This window comes from Narcine bancroftii, chromosome 1 (genome assembly GCF_036971445.1).
Source record: "Narcine bancroftii isolate sNarBan1 chromosome 1, sNarBan1.hap1, whole genome shotgun sequence".
In the NCBI taxonomy this organism is placed as follows: domain Eukaryota; kingdom Metazoa; phylum Chordata; class Chondrichthyes; order Torpediniformes; family Narcinidae; genus Narcine; species Narcine bancroftii.
Genome location: NC_091469.1, coordinates 166,962,142 through 166,974,652, shown reverse-complemented (window position 1 = coordinate 166,974,652; position 12,511 = coordinate 166,962,142). Strand labels below are relative to the sequence as shown.

General features: G+C 50.4%; 1 protein-coding gene across 3 annotated transcripts in view; it reads left to right on the top strand.

Moving 5' to 3' along the window:
* Positions 1-1,164: 1,164 nt before the first annotated feature.
* LOC138736044 (zinc finger protein 774-like) overlaps positions 1,165-12,511 on the top strand; it is a 40,593-nt gene continuing 29,246 nt past the window's right edge. The window contains exons 1-3 of one of the 3 annotated variants that reach the window (XM_069884897.1): positions 2,205-2,542; positions 3,365-4,379; positions 4,875-5,207. In XM_069884897.1, the coding sequence (XP_069740998.1) occupies positions 2,521-2,542; positions 3,365-4,379; positions 4,875-5,207 (1,370 nt within the window). In that variant the 5' untranslated portion in view covers positions 2,205-2,520. Of the gene's footprint in view, positions 1,551-2,204; positions 2,818-3,364; positions 4,608-4,874; positions 5,208-12,511 lie in introns of those variants that run through there. The other 2 variants (XM_069884889.1, XM_069884878.1) reach the window with 2 other exon arrangements.

Below are 12,511 nucleotides of genomic sequence, written 5' to 3'. Positions count from 1 at the left end.
AGCAAACCCCTGGTCCATTTATGGGGGAAAACTTCCTCATTGGTGTCAATGCACATTCCAAATGGGCAGTGGTAACACCTATGAGAAAAACAACAACAGACCAGACAATTGAAAAACTGTGAAATATATTTGCATTACATGGAGTACCGACTGAACTGGTTCCCGATAACGGTCCACAGTTCGTATCGGAGGCTAAACAGTATTCGACATGTCTTGTCAGCACCCTACTACCCAAACACAAATGGAGAAGTAAAACGTTTTGTACAGACCTTCAAAAAGGCCATGAAAATGAAGAAATCCCTAAACACATCATGGAGTCACAAAATTGCAATTTCCTGTTGGGCTCACTCTACGACCAAATGAACACCAGCTGAATTGATGTTTGGATGCAACTTGAGAACAAGACTTTCCACAGTACATGCGAACATCGGCCTTCGAATAGAACAATCTACATCTTCTGGTAAATCTACCAGATGTGTAGAAGTGGGAGAACCAGTACTGGAACGAGACTATTGGGATACTAGAGGGCCGTAAGTGAGAGGAGTTCACCTTATTATTCCACGTTGCTGGGAACTAAAATATGGAAATACACATCGACCAATTGAGAGCAGTGGACATCCTATGTCTACACCCACGGCTCACGATCCTGATGAGCTTTCAAATGAAATTCCCTGGCCCCATGCTACTGTCAATGTTCCTGAAGTATCTTCGAGGAACCAGTGTCCATCTCAACTGAGCTGCTCTCAACCAAGCAGTACCATGACTCAACAGAACAGCCCTACACTGTGCCCTACTCAACAATCCTAATGGGGTTCGCCAACGACACACTTCACCACCAACTGAGTTAGTACCCCCAAATGCAGAGTTCGGAGAGGTTACAAAGTACCCCGACGCATTCTACCTCCCTGAGTCGATCAAAGAGAGAACATCCTGCTGAAGGCGGAAGGACTATGTTCAGTGACTTCACATTTCATACTTATAGTAGAGTCATAACCCTCACCATTAGTCTGGGCACCACATAATTATTGTAGTTTAGTACAAGTGCTGCCCGTGTGTTATTTTCACGAAGCATTTATTGTGTTGGGGGGAGAGTGTTCTGTATATACACCTGCAGGCACAGCATGATGACATCATCACTCGTTGTCACTGGGGAACCATCTTAGTTCTGTATAAGACAACGAATGAAGCGTAACGTCTCCGTGTGCAGTGCTTTCTGAAACATCAAATACTTAACAGGTTCAACCTCCCAAAGTGCAACAACTGTGTTAAAATTCCATCTGCCATTCTGCAGCTCATTTTTCCAGCTGGTCCAGATCCCACTGCAGCTTTGGAAACCTTCCTCACCGTCCACTGCACTTTCAATCTTTGCATCATCTGCAAACTTGTTGATCCCATTTCCCACATGATCATCCGGATCATTGAAAGGGATTGAGAACATCTACAGGGAACGATGCTGTCAGAGAGCAGCAATGATCATCAAGGATCCACACCACCCAGTCCACACTCTGCCTGGCCCCCAGGAAAAGAATCTGGGGTGGACCTGCTGTCATGTAGGTGGGAGTGAGCATCATCCCTGCCGTGGATCCTCCATCCGCCGTCCGCGCCCATACACTTGCCCTGCCCCTCCCCTACTCCCCCCAACCCCTCCACCACCCCTTCCCCTGGTCTCTTCCTCCACCTACTCCCCTTTCTCCATAGCCCTACCCTACGTCCACTACCCCACTTCGCACCTCCTTCCTACCCACCCCGTCCACCTCCCCACCCCGTCCACCTCCCCACCTGCTCTCCTCCATCCCCCCAACCAGTTCTCCTCACCACCCCCTCCCCTCCATCCCTCGCCGACTGCTGCCCTCGCCCATCCGTGCAGCCGGACGCACTCGCTGCCCAGGCCGTTGTCAGGGGCCCTTCTCCCTGATCCTTCCCCGTGTGACAGGAGGCGCGGCCCCAGGCCTCCTCCTCCTCCCCTCACCCTCACCCCCCCTCACCCCCACCCCCTCCCCCTCCTCCTCCCCCCCACCCCCTCCCCCTCCTCCTCCCCCCCACCCCCTCCCCCTCCCCTCCCTCACCCCCAGCACCCCTCCCCTCAACCGCCCTCTCCTCAACCCCCCTCCCCTCAACCCCCCTCCCCTCAAACCCCTCCCCTCAACCCCCCCTCCCCTCAACCCCCCGTCCCCTCAACCCACTCCCCTCCCCTCACCCCCACCTGCCTCCCCTCACCCTCACCTCCCGGCCCGACTATGGGAAGATGAGACCCCGACCGGACCTTGGTCCCACCGGCCTGGCCCTCGCCCTCGCCCTCGCCCTCTCCCTCTCCCTCTCCCTCTTCCACCCCCGCCCGGGGAAAGTCTCACCTCAACCCCAGGCCCAGGCCAGGCCGCGGCCTCCTCCGTGGAGCGGCCCGTTGCCGAGGGAACGGCGCTCAGGGCCGCAGGCGGCGCGGTGACGTCAGCGCGCCGCCGCCTGGGCGGGGGACGCCGTCACGTGACGGGGCGGCCGCAGCCCGCGAGGAGGAGCCGAGTGATGGACGAAAGGGCGAGAGCAGGTTGAGGAAGGGGGTTCCGCATCATCCTGGGCAAACGCTGGGTCGGGGGCAGCCGGACCGGAGGCGGTTCAGCACCGGGCGCTGGGAGCAGAGCGCAGCACCGGCTCCTGGAACCCAGAGCTCCCGTGGGCCCGGGCCTAGGCCCAGCCTCGGGCTGGATTTAACCTGCGGCCCAGCTCGACGGGAGCCTCCATCGGGCTGAGCCCGCGCGGGGCGGCCCGGGCAGGACTGCATTCATCTATCCCTTGGTCACATCCTCTCATCCGCCCGTCCAGGTGGAGAACTGCATTCATCTATCCCCGGTCACATCCTCTCATCCGCCCTGGTGGAGAACTGCATTCATCTATCCCCTGGTCACATCCTCTCATCCGCCCTGGTGGAGAACTGCATTCCCCTGGTCACATGCTCTCATCCGCTCTGGTGGAGAACTGCATTCATTATCCCCTGGTCACATCCTCATGTGGTTCGGGGCAGGACTGCATTGATCTATCTGCTGGTCACATCCTCTCATCCGCCCTGGTGGAGAACTTCATTCATCTATCCCCTGGTCACATCCTCTCATCCGCCCTGGTGGAGAACTGCATTCATCTATCCCCTGGTCACATCCTCTCATCCGCCCTGGTGGGGAACTGCATTCATTTATACACTATTCACATCCTCTCATCCGCCCTGGGGCAGGACTGCATTGATTTATCCCCTGGTCACATCCTCGTGTGGCTCGGGGCAGGACTGCATTGATTTATCCCTGGTCACATCCTCTCGTGCACTCTGGGGCAAGACTGCATTGATTTATCCCCAGTTCACGCCCTCTTGTCCCCACAGAAATGAACCTGCTTCAATGCTCCGACTGCGGGAAGAACTTTAAAAGGTCGAGTGAGTTAAAGAGACACCAGCGGGTCCACACTGGGGAGAGGCCCTTCACCTGCCCCAAGTGCGGCAAGAGCTTCACCCAGACCACCAGCCTGCAGACTCACCAGTGGGTCCACACCGGGGAGAGGCCCTTCACTTGCCCCAAGTGTGGAAAAGGCTTCAAGCACACCTCCAGCTTGTTGACCCACCAGCGGCTCCACACTGGGGAGAGGCCCTTCACCTGCCCTGAGTGCGGCAAGAGCTTCGCCTGCACCTCGAACCTGTTGACCCACAAGAGGGTCCACACCGGGGAGAGGCCATTCACTTGCCCTGAGTGCGGCAAGGGCTTCAGCCAGACTTCCAGCCTGCTGACCCACCAGCGGGTCCACACCAGGGAGAGGCCATTTACGTGCTCTGAGTGCGGCAAGGGCTTCAAGCACACCTCCAGCCTGCTGACCCACCAGCGGGTCCACACCGGGGAGAGGCCCTTCAACTGTCCTGAGTGCGGCAAGGGCTTCACCCAGACCACCAGCCTGCAGACTCACCAGCGGGTCCACACTGGGGAGAGGCCCTTCGCTTGCCCCAAGTGTGGCAAGGGCTTCAAGCACACCTCCAGCCTGCTGACCCACCAGCGGGTCCACACCGGGGAGAGGCCTTTCACCTGCCCCGAGTGTGGCAAGGGCTTCACCCACTCCTCCAGCTTGCTGACCCACCAGCGGGTCCACACTGGGGAGAGGCCGTTCACTTGCCCTGAATGCGGGAAGGGATTCACTCAGACATCCCACCTGCTGACCCACCAGCGGGTCCACACTGGGGAGAAGCCCTTCACCTGCCAAGAGTGCGGTAAGGGCTTCACCCAGTCATCCCATCTGATGATCCACCATCAGACCCATACCGGGGAGAGGCCCTTCACCTGCCCTGAATGTAACAAAGGATTCAAGCACACCTCTAGCCTGCTGAGACACCAGCGGGTCCACAATGGTGAGAGGTCCTTCACCTGGATAGGTGTGGCAAGGGCTTCATCTACTCCTCCAGCCTGCAGAACCACCAGTGGGTCCGCACTGGGGAGAGGCCCTTCATCTGCCCCAAGTGTGGCAAGAGCTTCACCACATCATCCAACCTGCTGACCCACCAGCGGTTGCACACTGGGGAGAGGCCATTCACCTGCCCCAAGTGTGGCAAGGGCTTCACCAAGTCATCCCACCTGACGATCCACAGCGGGCCCACACCGGGGAAAGGCCCTTCACTTGCCCAAAGTGTGGCAACGGTTTCACCAAATCGTCCCTCCTGCTGACCCACTAGCGGGTCCACACCGGGGAGAGGCCCTTCATCTGTCCCGAATGCGACAAGGGCTTCAAGCACACCTCGCCTGCTGAGACACCAGCGTGTCCACACCAGTGAAAGGCCCTTCATCTGCCACAGGCAGAGGCTTCACCTACTCCTCCAGCCTGCAGAACCACCAGCGGCTCCACACTGGGGAGAGGCCATTCACCTGCCCCGAGTGCGGCATAGGCTTCACCAAGTCGTCCCACCTGCTGCTACACCAGCGGGCCCACATCGGGGAAAGGCCCTTCATCTGCCCCAAGTGTGGCAAGGGCTTCACCTACTCCAGCCTGCAGAACCACCAGTGGGTCCACACCGGGGAGAGGCGTTTCATCTGCCTCAAGTGTGGCAAGGGCTTCACCACGTCATCCTACCTGCTGACCCACCAGCAGGTGCACACTGGGGAGAGGCCCTTCACTTGCCCCGAATGTGGTAAGGGATTTATCCAGTCCTCCCACCTGATGACCCACCAGCAGGGCCACACTGGGAAGAGGCCTTTCGTCTCTTCTGAGTAAGGGAAAGTTGGGGACGAGGGGTGGTTCCATGGTCCTTTGTTAAAGTATGTGGGTAATTTAACATTTTGTGACATTGTAAAAGATTCTGTGATTTTTGTTGTAAAAGTTGGCCAAATGTTACGTCATAGACCAGCAGCAATAACAGCAAGAACGTAATGATGAACATGAAAAAACAGTTTGAAGAAGTGGAAGAAAGACTAAAAGGTGTGGAAGTAGATATGGCTGTTTTGAAAGGAAAATAATATGAATAAAAATGTTATTAAGACATCAGAAATACTGGCTCAGAAAATTGATTCTTTAGAAAATTTTAATAGATGCAACAATATAAAAAATAGTAGGTCTGAAATGGCGATGAGGGCAACACATTTTCTGCATTCGTGAACCTGATGGCCCGAGTGGATTTTGGACCCAACATGGACTATGCAGCGGTTTCGCTCAAACTGCCTGTCTTTTGGACCACTCAACCTGAAGTTTGGTTTGGGCAGCCTGAGGCACAGTTCCGCATTCACAAGATAGAAGTGGATGCCCCTAAGTACTATCATGTGGTAAGCGCCCTCGACCTGGATACAGCCGGTTTAGTCATGGATTTTCTTTGGGACCCACCATCTTTCGGCAAGTACGAAGATCTAAAATCCTCCTCTGGATATATGGTCTATCATGGCATGAACGAGTTGCAAAGGGACCGTGCCCCTTTGCAGTTAATGAATGACATGTTCACACTACAGATAGCCATGGGGCTTGCTTGCTCTTTGAGCAGTTTTTAGAGCATATCCAGGAAGACATCTGCCTCGTGTTGGCTGATGAGGACTTTAACCATATAACCCCTTAAGGCACAAAACAGGCCAGTTCGGCCCTACTAGTCCATGCCGTAGCAAATCCCCACCCTCCTAGTCCCACTGACCAGCACCCGGTCCATACCCCTCTAGTCCCCTCCTATCCATGTAACGATCCAGTCTTTCCTTAAATGTAACCAATGAAACTTTGATAACCTTTGAACAGTGGCTGCTCATGCAAAACAGCAAGGTGCTTGCATCACACCCAAAGGCCAAGATTCCACGAGGGTGCATGCTCCCCCAGACAAGCATGAGTCTGGGATATACTGTGGCCAGTCATCGCTAATGGCTACAGCGGCTGACCACCGTAACAGCCAACTCTATATCTGAGACCAACTCTTCCAACACAAATTTCTAGTCGATACGGGCGCAGAGGTTAGTGTCCTTCCTTTGGGCTTTGACACACATCCCAGGAACACGGGTGCAGCACTTACTGCAGTGAATAACAGTTCAATTCATATGTACAGCACACGGACTATATCCCCAAAATTTGGCGACAATAAGTTCACATGGAAGTTCATTCTTGCTGCCTTGTCCCGACCGTAGCTGGGTGCTGACTAACATTCCAGACTTTCTACCTTGGAAAAGCCAAACGACCCGCCCTGCACCTAGCCGATGAGGAGTACTTTAACAACAAATTTGCCAAAGTTCTTGCAGAATTTCCAGACATTGTCACTCCCCAGTTGTCCACTGCCACACCCAAACATGGCATAACACACCACATCCTCACACAATGATGCCCAAGTCCAATGCCCACTGCTTGACAAGTTGCACCTTGCAAAACAAGAGTTCCACAAAATATAGGACCTTGGAATCATACGCAGGTCTGATAGCCCATTGGGCCTCCCTGCTATATATAGTGCCCAAAGCCATGGGAGGCTAGAGACCTTATGGGGATTACAGGCATCTCAACGATGCTACCACTGCAGACTGTCACCCATATACAGGACTTTACAGCTAATCTTCATGGGGCCAGGATATTTTCTTAAATTGACCTGGTGCATGGGTATCAGCAAATACCTGTAAACCGCAGATGTGCCTAAGACTGTTATAACACTTCGGCCTCTGAATTTTTGAGAATGATTTTTGGGCTCAAAAATGTTGCACAACAGTCCAGCGACTGATGGATGTCGGGGTGTGTGGCATGGACTTCCTTTTTGTATACTTGGATAACATATTGTTCTGGTAAACTTGTACCTCTCACTTTGTTCATTTTCGATTGGTCACAGTGTTTGAGCTACCGAAAGAAAACAGAGACACACGCCGAGAGCACTTCAGTTTATGCAAATCTTTATTACAAAACCTTAAGCTGATTTCAAACTACAATATGCAAGCCCTTCCCAATTATACTTATCAACACCTGGACTGTCCCAAGTGCTGAAGCCAGGCAACGATCGCACACTTGTAGTAGGTTGCCAGGGTGCAAGTAGCAGCTTCTCCACCTCCCCCAACCTGGACATTGGTTGGACTCTAGAAGTTCTTGCCGAGAGATGTTTCCACCCCTCAGAGTCTGAAACCAGCAATGGGACCATGGCTTATATAACCCAAAAATTGTTTACTCATAGCTTATCACTTTGAATAAATGGTTTACTTATCTTCAAGGTCTCGCCTGACAGTCTTCGACCAACAAAAGACAACTACATCTCTGGACCTCATGGTGTAAATTAGATTATGTCTTCTGATTCACATGCATCTCTGCGCTCTAGGGTGGAAATTAGATTATGCATACATTATTCTCAGGATAATGATACTCAGCCATGCATAAGCAAAAGCATGGTCTAAATCCTCCATTACACATACTCATCGCAAACCACTCCCACAAAGAGCACCTGCACCATCTGCATTTACTCTGCTGCCACCTACAGGAGTTCGGGCTGTGAACCTTGCCAAGTGAAAATTTGTACAGTCCTCTATTGAGTTCTTGGGACATCAGATGAGCAGCCGGGATGTCCTATTGCCTAACAAGGTGGAAGCCATCCTCAAATTCCCGAGGCTTGATACCATCAAATGACTCTAGGAATTTGTGGGGATAGTCAATTTCCATCATTGCTTTCTACACTCTGCAGTTCATATTATGAAACCCCTCTTTAACCTTTAAATGCCAAAGAATTTAAGTGGACAAAGAAGATGTCAATTGCATTCCAGCAGACAAGATGCCTTTGCGAAGGCAACATTGCTGGCCCATCCCCATCTACTGCCATGTTGGATGCATCTATCCCCTTGATGATAGATACATCCAGCACAGCAGTAGACGGGGTCTTGGAACAGTACACCAATGGACAATGGAAGCCACTACCGTTTTTAGTGGGCACTTCCCCTCCCGATACAAAATACAGCACATTCAATAGGGAGCTGCTGGCCCTGTACCTAGAGGTCAGACATTTCCACTATTTTTTGGAAGACAGGCACTTCATGGTTTTTAATGGCCACAAAACGCTAACATTCATCTTCGCGAAGGCATCAGATCCCGGGTCAGCTTGCCAGCAATGCCACCTATCATATATCCAACTTTTCAACCAGGATTAAACATATCTCTGATAAGAGTAATGTGGTAGCTGGTGGCCTGTCCTGCTCCTTTGTTCAAGCAGTACTTGCCCTCTCTCTGGGTGTAGACTACATGGCACTCACCAACGCTCAGTGCCAGGATGACAAATTCCTGGCTTATAGAACTGCTGTCATGAGCCTACATCTCGAGGATGTAGCCTTTGGGCCGCAAGGTATCTCTCTGCTGTGCAATGTTTCCACAGGTCATCCTTGACCTATCATCCCTGCTGCATGGAGACATTGCATTTTTGATGCCATTCATGGACTGTCCCACCCCTCCATTTGAGCGATGGTCCACCTGATAGCCAACAAGTTTGTATGACATTGACTCAAAAAGCAGGTCACGTACTAGGCAAAGATGTTCACAGACGGCCAATCTGCAAAATTACAAAGGTTCGTGAATATGCCACTTCAGCCTTTCCAGCCACTGCAACACAGATCCGACCACGTGCATGTTGGCATTGTTGGCCCACTTCCGGTGTCACAAGGGTCTAGGTATTTGTTAATGGACATGGATAAATTCATTACGTGGCCAGAGGCGGTTCCTATGATTGACTGATTCATGCACCAGAGCTTTTATTTCTGTCTGGGTATCTCAGATCACACACATCACCTCCGACAGGCCCACAGTTTACCTTCGCACTCTGGGACGTTTTGTCGTGACTGCTGGGAATTCAGCTCCAACGCACGACAGCCTACCACCCACAGTTGAATGGCTTGGTCGAGTGTTTCCATAGCCACATGAAGGCTGCACTGATGGCTCACCTCCAGGGTCCTGATTGGGCAGATGAGCTTCTCTGGATCTTCCTGGGTATAAGAATGCACTCAAGGAGGATTTCAACTTCTCATTAGCTGAGTTGGTTTATGGAGCCCCGGTCATTGTACCTGTGAGAGATGGGAAAATTGATCTAAAATTATGAACATGGAAGAAACTAAAGTTCATCAGTTAATGGCTGTAACCAGTACAAACAGGATAAGCTTGGGGGTTAGGATGCAGGAAAGCAGAGTCAGCACGATTAACATAAGAATCTTCTAGTCTTTGTGACAAGACCATAAGACTAAGATAAGGAGTGGTAAGGAACAATAGAATGTAGGAAGTTGAGGTAGTCTGGATCAGATAAGGGTCTCCTAGCCCTGGACAGAAGTACCAAGTCCTGCATATCTAATTAGCTAACCTCACACAGATTTATACATATGAAATTAGCCAACCCTAGACAGGATGAGCCAACTCTGCATATCAAGAGACTGTAGCCCCGAGAATCAGGAAGGTGTGAATAAGGACAATAACATGAAGGGACACCGACAGGATACCCCCTGGTTCTCCAAGTATACTGAAATTGCACGTAGGCAGGCAGGATTGCCTAATGCCAAACCTCTCCAGCAGGAGGCAGAAGAATGTAAGGGGGAGGGTATTCCTATACTGAAATCAACTGTATAAAAGTTGGGTGAGCCCCAGTGTATGTGTGTATTCCCAGGGTAAGGGGAAGCACCCAACTTTGCATTGTTGTAGTAATAAATGTTCTTTGTTCTCAATTTTTGTCTCGAGCAATTTCTTTAAAGGTACTTTAATTTCTAACATACCTGAGGAGTTCGTGCCCGCAGCATACAGACTGAAGTCTTAGGCAGACTATGGAAGCAGCTTGGAAAATTGACCCTAGTTCCCACGTCAAGGCATAGAACAATGATAGCTTTCATCCCAAAGGAACTCCAGGACTGTGAGTTTATGTTTATGCATAGAAATGCCCACGGACCACCCTTACAGAAGCCATATGAATGCCCCTTCAGAGTGCTACAAAACAATCGCACACTTGTGTACTGAACATTTACGATTGACCAAACGTCTGCCTACTCATCTAATGGACCGCAGGTGAGAGATACCGAGTGCCAAGGAACGGCACGTTGAGCTGTTGAGTCTCCTGCTTGAAGGCACGGGACACTCACAAGGCTACATTTAAACCTGCTGGTCCCTTGAATCGGCAGCAATCTCATAGTGACATTCCATCATGTCCTGTGGAGCCTGGGACATGCAGCATATAAAAGAAGCCTGTAAACCCTGAATTGACTAGTCTGGTGTGTGTTTGCATTTCTTTAGTAGCTCTACTGTAGTAGCCACTACAAACTGATGGTTATTTCTAAGGCACTAAATCTGACTGAAGTTAAACATTTGATAAGGAAAATACAAATACAGAGGATTATAATGAAATATAGAGGTGAGGGAAAATTTGTTGAGAAAGATTTAGATGATTTTCCAGAGGATAGATCTGTTGAGTTGCAATTGGAATTGTAAAATTGAGGGTGGAAGAGGAAAGAGAGAAATGGATGGAGTTGGAGGCTGAGAAATAGAGGCAATAGGAGGAAGAGAAAAACTGAGGAAATATGAGTTAGAGGAAGGTGAAAATGGAGGGAGGAGGATGAAAGACAAAATGACGGAAAAGATTGAAAGGGTCAGACAGTTTTGTTAGGAATTAAAGTACCTTTAAAGAATTTGCTCGAGACAAAAATTGAGAACAAAGAACATTTATTACTACAACAATGCAAAGTTGGGTGCTTCCCCTTACCCTGGGAATACACACACATACTGGGGCTCACCCAACTTTTATACAGTCAATTTCAGTGTCAGAATGCCCTCCCCCTTACATTCTTCTGCCCCCTGGATGGGTTTGGCATAGGTAATTCTTCCTGCCTACGTGCAGTTTCAGTACACTTGGAGGACCAGGGGGTATCCTGTGGGTGCCCCATCATGTCATTGTCCTTATTCACACCTTCCTGATTCTCTGGGCTACAGTCTCTTAATATGCAGAGTTGACTCATTCTATCTAGGGTTGGCTAATTTCATATGTATAAATCTGTGTATGGTTAGCTAATTAGAAATGTATGACTTGGTACTTCTGTCCAGGGCTAGGAGACCCTTATCTGATCCAGACTACCTCAACTTCCTACATTCTATTGTACCTTACCATTCCTTATCTTAGTCCTATGGTCTTGTCACAAAGGATAGAAGATTCTTATGTTAATCGTGCTGACTCTGCTTTCCTGCATCCTAAGCCCCAAACTTATCCTGTTTGAACTGGTTACAGCCATTTTACTGATGAACTTTAGTTTCTTCCATGTTCATAATTTTAGATCAATTTTCCCATCTCTCACAATCCTCACTTTTCTTTTAGATCAGTAATACTGATCTTTCACCATGATCAGTGTTACTGATCTTTGGTTACTAGTGTCAGTGTGACTGATCCCCCCCCCCCCCCCCTCTCCTCACTTTTCTTTTAGATCAGTAACACTGATCTTTCAAGTGTAAGGTGTAGTTTTACCCAGCTGGTCAATAACCGAATTGTAATGTCTGTGTAAAGTCTTTAGGTAGGGGAGCACCATGAAGGTCAGGGGAGTGAGTCCAGCTGCTTATTAGGGTTTGGAGTATCAGGCTCCAGTTCTCAGTAAAGAGTCTAGTCCATCCCATACGTTGAAATATTGAAGCAGTGTCTTTGAAGCACACGACCTTTGTAAGTGTTGTCCCGACGAAGTCTGTGAGAGGCGCTGCCTTCAGCAGCGAACAAGTAGCAGTCTATGAGAAGCGCTGCCTTCAGCAGCGAACGAGTAGCAGTCTATGAGAAGCGCTGCCTTCAGCAGCGAACGAGTAGCAGTAGTCAGGCGGTTCCGTTTGATTGTGGCTCGTATCTGATGTCCTCTTCAGCCCCGAACCCTAGGGCCACCGATCTCCGAAGGCTGTTTGGAGCCTGATATTAAAGTGTCAAGCAGCTCACGTTGTTGGAAACTGGTGCTCCCTTTCATGGGGTGATGAAAAGTGACCAAGCAGGGGGGGGATTGTTTCTTGTGATTTAACTGTGTGTTGCAGCTTGTCTGCTAACATTAGCATATGTATCATTGAACTTGTGAGTTGCAGCCTG